Source organism: Myotis yumanensis, unplaced genomic scaffold, assembly GCF_028538775.1.
Source record: "Myotis yumanensis isolate MYYU_CA2020_CCGP unplaced genomic scaffold, mMyoYum1.0.hap1 SCAF_5, whole genome shotgun sequence".
NCBI lineage: Eukaryota > Metazoa > Chordata > Mammalia > Chiroptera > Vespertilionidae > Myotis > Myotis yumanensis.
The window spans coordinates 72,995,198-73,005,600 of NW_027223756.1; the positions used below are offsets into that span (position 1 = coordinate 72,995,198).

The 10,403-nt window shown below is 46.2% G+C and overlaps 1 protein-coding gene across 1 annotated transcript in view; it reads left to right on the plus strand.

Moving 5' to 3' along the window:
• The window catches only part of XKR6 (XK related 6), a 231,023-nt gene extending 220,874 nt beyond the window's left edge, over positions 1–10,149 (plus strand). The window contains exon 3 of the mRNA XM_070415497.1: positions 6,561–10,149. Within this exon, the coding sequence (XP_070271598.1) occupies positions 6,561–7,525 (965 nt within the window). The 3' untranslated portion in view covers positions 7,526–10,149. The remainder of the gene's footprint in view (positions 1–6,560) is intronic.
• Positions 10,150–10,403: the final 254 nt, after the last annotated feature.

Sequence of the window (10,403 nt, forward strand, 5' to 3'; positions counted from 1 at the left end):
GTATGTATATGTTTCAAAGATGTGCCTTTATGCTTTACATTCACAGTTCATCAAATCCTCCAAATCCACATTTATCCACGGTTCACAAACAAAAAGCTAAGGCAGGTCTGTTTGTATCAGAGCCCATGTCCTTTCCAGGGGGTCTCACAGCCTCTGTTAAAATGTAGTCACTCTGGGAACATCAGGGCATTGAACTCGGTCAGCCATTTGCTGTAACATGAGAATGGGTTTATTGGAACATTCTAGGGATGGAAAACAGCCTTGTTGGTGTGTTCCAGGCCAGCCAGGACCCAGCATCCACGAGGCTCGTGCCATGCCAGCTGAGTGGCTGATATTTGTTCTAGGATCTCTGAAGTGTGCCTTTACCCAGCCCGCTGTGAAGATGGCATTTTGATAGCTCTGACAGCATCTTAGAGAGAAGAGAGACGTGAAGCAGGGGCTGAATTTAGCTTTCTTCCTGCTGGGTCCTTTAAGTACTGGTGTTTGACCTTGAAGCTGCATACCTTCCTATTGTCCATCACATGGAAGCACCAGGGTCCATCAGGAGGCAGAGGGAGGGAGGGAGAAATGTGAGCATGAGTCTTTATTGTGGTTTCTGTGGGAAGGAATGGGCAGGGCAGTGGAAGCAGGCATAGGATGGGCTAGTTCAAATAGTTTGAGCGGGTCTAAGGCCCTGGGGCACTGGGCTGTCTGATACCCGGGCCTGGGGTGACTAGAGCAGGAGGCTGGTGGCCTGGGAGGGTCAGAACCCAATAAAGGAGGTGGTTGGGGGTGCAGGCTCCGGATGGATTTGTTTGCAGGGGAAAGGCACCAGTGGCTGGCTATTTCTATCAATTTGTAAACCCTGGGACGGGTAGTCACTCCAGAGTGATGTGGGGATCACATCCTATTCAAATACAAAATTATGATGAAAATGGGTATGTCAGTACTTAGAAAAGACTATGCTCAAAAAAACAACACTTAGAACAGCGATTTTCCAACTTTTTCATCTCATGGCACACAAACTAATTACTAACATTTTGCAGCACACCAAAAAATATCTTGTTTGCCGATCTGACAAAACGAATAGGTGTAATTTTGATTCATTCACACTGGATGGATATTGTTGTGTTGACTGTTGTCATTTTTTTTTTTTCATTTGACAATCTAAGGGAAAGAAGGTCAGTCCTGACTAAATAGTCAGGTATTGTGTGTTTAAAAAAGTCTTGTGGTGCACCCCTGTGCCACAGCACACTGGTTGAAAATCCCTGCCTTAGACCTTAGTTACTGGGAGCATATTTTCAGTAAAAGTTTTAAAGAGATTGGTTTCTTTGTTGCTGTTACTTAGACTTACAGACTATGATTCTAACAGACAGCATTGGTTTTCCCAGAAGTACTGTATTGGCATGAAGGAGAACTTTATGGGGCTCTTCTAATTTGCAATGATGCCCACCAAGCTTCTCAGAAAGGAGAGTTGGTCTGTGCTGGTAAAGGTTTAACAACTGGCTCTTAGCAGAATTGGGGGAATCCTGCTTTTGTAGCACTTGCCAATTTCTTTGGTATAAATACGGCCACCACATTTATTTTAAGGCTCCAACATGATATCAAACAGCCCACAAAATTCCTGCAAATGTAACAATTGGACCTCACAAGCCAGGAAGAGCCAGCCTCCGCACCGTGATCCTGTCTGGGGAGTGAGGTAATCCCAGGTTGCAGCATCAGCGTTCTTGCTTACTACCTATGTAACCTTGGCTAAGTTACTTGAGTCTTTGATCCTGGCTCATAGATGGCATCCATGAGGCTTGTTTCTTTCCCCCTGGTTTCCTGCTTAGTAAAGTACCTTTATGCCATCACCCCTTGCTGTGTGCCTGGGTGGAGGTGAGGACAGGAGACAGACGGTGTTGCTTAAAGAGCCATGCACACAGCTGTGTTATCTTTTTTCTGGGAGCATTTCCAAGGAGAGACTGGGCTTTTTAAAAAATCTAGCAAGATAGGGGGAAGTTGACAGGTGGAAGGGAAGAACTGCCCAAATTAAAGGAACTCAGTGTGGGGAAATACGCAATGGGAATTTGAAAAGCAGATGGTAGAGTTTCCCCCAAATGTTAGCTTCAATGGTAGGGAGGGAAGAGGCGAGGGTTGAGAGAGGGACATGCTGACCTTGACCTGCAGGCAGACAAATAGCCATGTTTCTTGGTTTGGGGAATTTCTAGGGGACCAACCCAGTAGGGTTCAACACCCTACAAATTAGGTGAGCATGCGATGTCAGAACATAGCTGTGGCCACATTCAAGTTCAGTTTCCTCATCTGTGAAATAATAGCCCAGCAGGGGGAGGATGCCAGACTGGGGGATAGCTAATGGTCAAGTTTGAAGAAGGACAGAGCAGGGTCCACATGCCAAATGTTACACAGAGTTAGGAGTGCACTGAACCAATCCTCTTAATGCTGCACTTGGGAATTGGTTGACCACCTCAATGAGAACTCTCCAAGAGAGTGAAGGGAACAAGAACATCACCTTTGAGAAGGTTGGAGGAGAAGAGACAAAGAGAGGTGGGGTTGCATTGGGAGAGGATGCAAGGTCCAGGGAGCTACTCTTTGTAAAATGGGAGGAACGTGACTGTGATGGGAAGAAGCCAGGGAGAGGGAGCTGTGGGTCCCTGCACAGCTGGCTCTTCCCACCCCTGCCCTACCTGTGCTTAGCATCTATCCAATACCTCTTCCTTAAGTGTTTTCCCAACATGTGATTTAGTGGAGGGACTGAGCACTTTGTGGCAGAGGGTAGAAGAGGGCAGCTGATGACAGATCTAGGTGGGCACATCACATTCTGCAAAACAGAGTCCTGCCATGGACCCCATCCACTTTCACTCAGAAGCAGTCTCGTAGTCATCTGTGGATACTCCCATGGCTTCTCAGAGCACTCCTCAAATCACATGCTGTGGTTTCCCTCTGAGATGCTCTAGTATTTTGGTTTCTTTACTCAGTCCCCTTTCTGGTGGTGTTTTGGGGCTCCCATACACTGGCCCCTCAATGTAGCCCTGACCCGTTCTGAGCCATGGCCCTGCCTTCTACTTCCCAAACCTCAGCCTCCCTATGTCACCCTGAAGGCTGGGCCCTCCTGCTGTCCCTGATCCCTCCCATTGCATCATAGCCTCCGGATCTTTCACGTTATCTGTCCCTACCCTCTGATTTTAGAGTCCCGTCCTTTCTCAGATAACCTGCCTCTGTGCTTCTCACATGATGGGACAGCCACACACACTTTTTTGCTTTGTTTCCCAATTGGCAACAGTTCAACTGACAGTGACCCTTGGATATTGCAATGTCACCACCAAATTGGGCCTTCCCTGATGGCTACCCCCCTTTAGTAAGGGGTATCCAACTGCATGGTGTCGCCCCTTCTGCTCTGTTCTGTTGGTTATAGTTGTGGTCATTCCATTCCTGGAAACCTTAGATCCTAGGTTCAGTGATCAGAGCCTGAAGATTCCTCTCCCAAGCCTTTCTCAGGGGAGTGGCCCCCCAGGAGGCTCCAGCGTAGTGACTCTTAGCTGCCTGGGCTGGACTCGGTCAGCTCAGTGGGCCCTCTGCAAGCCCCACCTCCTGGTCTGCACCAGGAAAAGTGAGCAAGCCATGAAGGTCACTGCCCAGAACTTGTCACAGTCAAACGTGAAGTGTTTAACAATTTCCAGCCTGATCTTTGGAATGCAGAAAGTGATTGAGCTGTAGCTAGAAGCAAATCATAAATGCTCCCAGGCCCATCCAAGAATTTCACTGGGGCCACGGGGCCACCGGGCTGCTTCCACAGTGGGTTCCCGTGAACTTGGGTCTTGGCCAGGGTAACTCATTGACTTCTGGGTTGACCTCAGGCAAGACAAAAAGCTTCCAAGTGAGCCACTGCAGAGAGGGAAACCCCCACACTGCCTCCCTCTGTAGTGGAATACACTGCAGGCCTTGGAAGATTAATCACTTAACAGAGGGAAAGTGATCTCAGTTAATTCTGTTGGCATCACCTCTTTCTTTGTGGCTTGAATGTTACTCCCCTGAAGAAAGTAGAATAGAATTCAAATTTGGTTTTTAGTTCCATAATCAAGGGCTTCTATCAGATAGCCATGGGTACTGTACTTCTTGTCCACTCCTGGCAAAAGATTCAAACCCTCTGCACCCAGTGTGCCCAGACTTTCTTTCCTGTCCCCTCACCCAGACCCTTTCAAGGCAATGCCTGCAGGGCCCGTTAGTACAGTGGTGACTTTCAAGGCCACTGGAGTCAGACTCTGAATTTGAATCCCAATTCAACTTCTTAACAGATGTATACTTTTTGAAAATCATCTTGTTTCTTCATATAAAAAATGGGATTAGAGCACTGTATTAGTTTGCCAGGGCTGCAGTAACAAAATACCACAGGCTGGGTGGCTAAAACACCAGATATTTATTTTCTCACAGTTCTAAAGACTGGAAGTCCAAAATCAAGGTGTTGGCAGGGTTGGTTTCTCCTGAGGCCTCTCACCTTGGCTCGTAGATGGCCGTCTTCCCAGTCAACTTTGGTAGAATTTCCCTCTGATTACTAAGGGTCAGTAGTACCTCTGAGACATATCATTATCCACATCAAGAAATGAGTTCACAAAGAGAGGGGTGACGTCACAGAGACGTTTAAAAGGGACTCTCCAAGGATGCTCGTGTTGGTAATAAGCCTAGTATAGACTATCAAGATGATTGCACATCCCTGCCTTCCAGAAACCTACAGCCCAAATCATGTGACTCATAAGGGGACCTATTTCCCTCTCTGCCCCAATCCAACAGACAACATGAACAGAGGAGGCTCAAAGGTTAGCATAACCACTGTGACATGGTTGCAGAGCACCCATGCCCTCACCAGATGCTGTGGAAATGCCTTGTGTGTACAAGGGCAAGGCAGGACACCTAAGTACCCTGTTCAGAACTTTCCAGAAAACTAAGAGGAAAGTCATTAGGCGTTTTCAAGATTGGCTTCTATGGAGAACTTAACCATCCAGGATTTTTCTATGGTTATAGTAACATACTGGTTTTTGTTTTCACCCTATCCTGTTCTGCAAGCTGCAAACCAGAGCATCTCCTTGAAATGTTGGAAGGGGAGGGCTGTGTGAGATGGGTCAGTGCAGGGAGGGTGTAAAATGACAGAGGACTTTGATTCTTCATTGAGGTTTGGAGATGAATGGAGAGGTGGGCAGGGACCTGGGGAAGATGAACAGAAGCCTGGTGCTCTGGGGCAGTTTACTTAGTCTTTTGATGAATGGGCTCCTAGATCTGACCTTTGAGCTTAAGAGAAAATGACTAGGAAACATTGATTTCAGCTTGGAAGAATGTTGTGGGGAATTATGCTCTGGTGCGAGGGTGGGGAATGTGGTAAGTAGATGTTGTCTGTGGAACACTATTCAGGACCTCAGTTGAGTTTGGCTGCATTTAGTTTTGAAATGTTGGGAGAAAGGAAAAGCAGAAGAGATGCTAGATGGACTGAGTGAAGATAACACATGCGGGAGTCAGGTGGTGATGGGGTATCTTGCTTAAGAGGAGATTGTATGATTATATCTGACCAACGATTGCTTGCTCATGGTGGGTCTGGAGAAACTCTATTAACTATTTATTGTGTGTAGTTTGATTTAGTTACTCATATCAAATAAGCAGTATTATGAATAAAATTGCCCTTGGTGATTCCAGTATCACTTGAGATCAGATACATTCACTTGCCTGTTGAGGAGAAATGCAGTGAATGCCATGCAGAGCCTTGGAAACCAAGCTGGTGGGGGAAAGGCATCCTCATACCATGAGTTTTACCGCTGCTGGGTCAGGACGGGGCCTCGTAAGATCTCAGAGAACATGCAGCAGTGGTTTGTTGGAGAAAGCAACAAGGATCATGGGGAGGCCAAGAGAGAAGAATGAGTGAGAAAGGCAGCCAGCGAAACAGACAGACTACCCCAGAGTCCTTGATCAGGGTGTCCTTAGGGAGCGGATGAGGGAGGGAGAAGCTAGGTGGAGGAAGGTTTAGTGAAGGGCTCCTTGAGGCCTGAGTGAACTGATGAAAAGGCAAAAGAGTGACTCCAGTACCTTCCCGCAGGAGAAGGGTGTGGATCTAGGGGCAGAGAGTAAGCTGTCAGCCTTCACAATGGGTGATCCCCTCTATGAGTTTCTCGGAGAGCATGGGCTCCTGGTGACAAGGACACCATCCCCTGCCACACATCTGTGTGCAACAAGGATCCCGTGAACTCGGAATTCCTTAAAATAGAACACATGTGGTCCCATCACAGCAGATGCAATGAGGCACCACAGTGGCCCCAGTTCTCAACCCCCTTGGCAAAGCACGTCAGCCACAGCTTCACTCGTGAGCAGTGAATATCCAGGAGTTCTGGGCTGGGTTGTGGAAACTGAAACTAGATTTTCAAAAGCTGTCAGCTTAGGGAGCAGCTGTGACCTCCAAGTTCGGTTCCTGATTCTGTGTTTCTTTCTCCCTCCTCCTTTAGATCTCGGTGTGTGTGGGCGTCTCCTCAGCTGGCAGCCCTGCTGTGCCCTGCAGTTGACATCCAAGGTTTTGACTGTGTGGGTTTGTGTCTTTCCGGCAGGTGTCTCCTCTGTGACTTCCCTGATGTCCCTGGCTTGGGTGCTAGCCTCCTATCACAAGCTGCTGCGGGACTCCAGGGACGACAAGAAGAGTATGAGCTACAGAGGGGCCCTCATCCACCTCTTCTGGCGCCTCTTCACCATCTCATCCAGAGTTATCTCTTTTGCCCTCTTTGCTTCCATCTTCCAGCTCTACTTCGGGATCTTCGTGGTGGTTCACTGGTGCGCCATGGCCTTCTGGATCATCCATGGCGGAACAGACTTCTGCATGTCCAAGTGGGAGGAGATCCTCTTCAACATGGTGGTAGGGATTGTGTACATTTTCTGCTGGTTTAACGTCAAGGAAGGGCGGACTCGATATCGAATGTTTGCATATTACACGATAGTCTTGACCGAGAATGCTGCCTTGACGTTCCTTTGGTATTTTTACAGAAACCCGGAGACCACTGACTTCTATGCGGTGCCAGCACTGTGTTGTGTCTTTATTAGCTTTGTGGCTGGGATCGCATTGATGCTCTTATATTATGGTGTGCTGCATCCCATGGGGCCACGAGCTAAGATCTTTGCCAGCTCCTGTTGTGCCGAGCTGCTCTGGGGCATCCCTTTGCCCCCCGATGTTGAGCCCATGGCGCCTCAGACCCCTGGGTACCGGGGGACCCAGGTCACGCCTACCAGAGCCGTAACGGAACAACAGGAGGATCTCACGGCTGACACTTGCTTGCCCGTTTTCCAAGTGAGACCCATGGGGCCCTCCACCCCGTCGGGGCGTCCTTACCACCCAGAAGGGCCCCTCATTAAGATTGACATGCCAAGGAAGAGATACCCAGCTTGGGATGCTCATTTTGTAGACAGGAGGTTGAGAAGGACTATTAACATTCTGCAGTATGTCACCCCCACCGCGGTAGGCATTCGGTATCGAGATGGACCGCTCCTTTATGAGTTGCTACAGTATGAGTCTTCACTCTAAGAGCGTCTTGACCCAAGTTGAGAAGGGGACCTTAAGTTGGTTTGCGGTTAACACCGCTTGCAAGAAATATAACCCTCCCTTCTCCCAATACACAAAATCACAACCACCACCACCATCACCACCTCCACCACCACCGCTACAAAAAAAAAGAAAATAATACGTCACAACCCCTTCAGATAAGCTTTCTTTCCAGTCGCTGTATGTATACAAAGATATTCTCTATGTTTTGTAAGTAAAAACAAAAAGAAGACCTTTCTTTTGTTTTTTACACATAAGAAACAGTATTGAAAATCCCACACTATTGTTCATAGGGTGGAGAAGGAGGAGCTGTCTCCACTCCAAAAGAAAAAAAAATGTTTTATACCTTACACCAAGTGTAGATCATTTATGGGATTGGTGCTGATTGAAAGAACAAAACAAACAAAACAAAACAAAACAAAATAAAATAAACACAAACAAACAAACAAACAAACAAACAAACCTTCAACTGCCTTATGCCCTTAGGTGCTGAGTTTCATTAAGTACTGTCACGTTTTTCTCATGCAAAACTCTCTGGTGGTTTTGGCACCAAGAGAGGGGAAATTAAACAATCAAATGAAACAAATCTAGAAATGAAAACGAAAACCAACCGACAAATAAAACACCAAGCAATTATTCTTCCTATCTGACTATTTGTATTGAAGAAAACAAATTCACCAAAAGCAAAGGCATAGAAACCCCAATTTCTGTTCCGTTTCACTCCTTGCTCTCCCGTCCCTGTCCCCAGCTTAAGAGCACCTTCTAGGAGCCAAATGGCCACTTGGAACTCAAATGGCTGGGAAAGCTCCTTGAAGGTTTATCTTGTGCCATTTACTATTCACCTAGTTCGGATCACATTTGTTTCCTGGTGAAAAGCAAAACAGAATAAAACAAACAAAGAAACAAACAAAAAACCCACCCCAATCATTCAATGAGAACAGGAAATTCTAAAGCAAATTAAAGATTTCCATCTATTTAATCAAAGAAAATCAGTAATAATAAAACTCAGCATAGTAGCAAAAAGAACAACATCAATTTAAAGGCACAATACTTAATCAGTGACTGGCAAAAAACGATTTTGGTCTGTCCTTTTAAGGCCGTGAAAGGTATACATTTATCACACGTGATATTGTGTAAGGCCTCTTCTGTTTCCATTTGGTGGGAAGCCTTAAATTGATCTGGAAAGAATTCTTCATTCTTCATTTGTGTTTTTTAAAAATATTAACACAGAGGAAAATTAGATTATATATATATATATATATAAAAAAAACCACCATGTCAAATTGAATAACTGACCCATTTCAAAGACTGTTTGGTGCTTCTGTCTTTCACCATTGTGGTTGGCTGAAACTCATTCAGCTCACTTGGTGCATCTGGGGTGAGTGGGAAATTGTGTGTGTGTGTGTGTGTGTGTGTGTGTGTGTCCACAGCACACGTATATTTGTGTGTATGTGTCTGCTGCAAGGTCTTGCCAGAAATGTGGAAAACTGCAGACTCTGGGTATGCTAAGGTGGAGTGTAAGAGGGCTAGGGAGGGGGGAGCAGGAAGGAGGGGGTGGTGCTGGAATATGAGCCCCTGTCTGGATGGCGAGACTCACACCAGCAGCATATTCTGGGTCTTAGAGGCCGTGTCATTTGGGTGAAGATTTATTATTTTTCTCATTGTACCAAATTGAATTTTGAGAGGTGTTGCAATATGTTCAACCATTTTTTAAATGTTATTTTTCAAAGTATTGCTCCTGTAAGGAATATTCTGTTCTAGGACATGGTTTCAATCCCATTGTATCTCTACTTGGGCACCAAAAAAAAAAAAAAAAAAAAAAAAAAGGAAAAGAAAAAAATCACAAAAACAAAAAATCTCTACAAAAAAGATATATATATAAATATATATATATATACACACACACACACACACACTGTTTTTTAGCAAATACTCTTAGTCTTTGTTGTGTGTAGCTGCGATTTTTTTTTAAATTTCCAGATATAACTGTTTAGGGTGCAAGACCTCACATTGAACTATTCTTAAGAGAAGTTCAAACTCTGAGGAATTGTTTGTTTTTATGTTGGTGGGTTTTTTAAAAAGAAATTATTATTCAAAGAGGCTTCTCCTTCTTACCTTCTTCACTGTTTATCTAAAGATTTTTTAAAAATAAGTTTTAAATTTTAGTTAGTTGTAAATCTGGATGTTCCTTTCTTTGTCCAGATCTCTTTGATTTCCTTTATTGGTACTAAACTTTGCAGTGCTGTCCTGTCCCCCTCCCTGACTCGGTTGCCCCTGGGGTCTCCCCCTGTGGGAAGGAGGGGCGGGAGGAGAGGTGCAGAGAGCCTGTGGGCCCAGGGCCCACCCACTAGGAAGCACGCTGCACAGAGCACACCAGGCCTTGGTGCAGACCAGCCACGTGGGTCTGTTTGCGCCCACCCCAGGCCCAGGCCCCTGGGCCACCCAGCGGTTAATTGGGAGTTCCAGTCTGGCTGGAGGTGCTTTTCCTTTGGACTCTGCTTTCCTACTGAGGGCTTAGCTCGCCGCTTACTCTGCTGAGGCTGGAGGACGGGAGGCCATGTGAGAGGAGCCATCCGGACTCACTGGGTCCCAGCTCTTGTCTGCCTCAGTTCTGGGGCTTCTGTGCCTGGAGCCTTGGGGACGTCCGTGGCTAGAGCAACCCTTGGCGCTGTCCCCCGTGCATCCCTTTGGGACCTGTGCCACTTTGGCTTGTTTGTCTTTTCTTGGATTTATTTCCTTTCTCTTTCTCTTTCATTTCAACACATTGCAGCTCTATTTTTCTACTGCACATCCAGTGTGTGTGTGTGTGTGTGTGTGTGTGTGTGTGTGTGTGTTTATGTTTACATGCAAATGAGAAAAT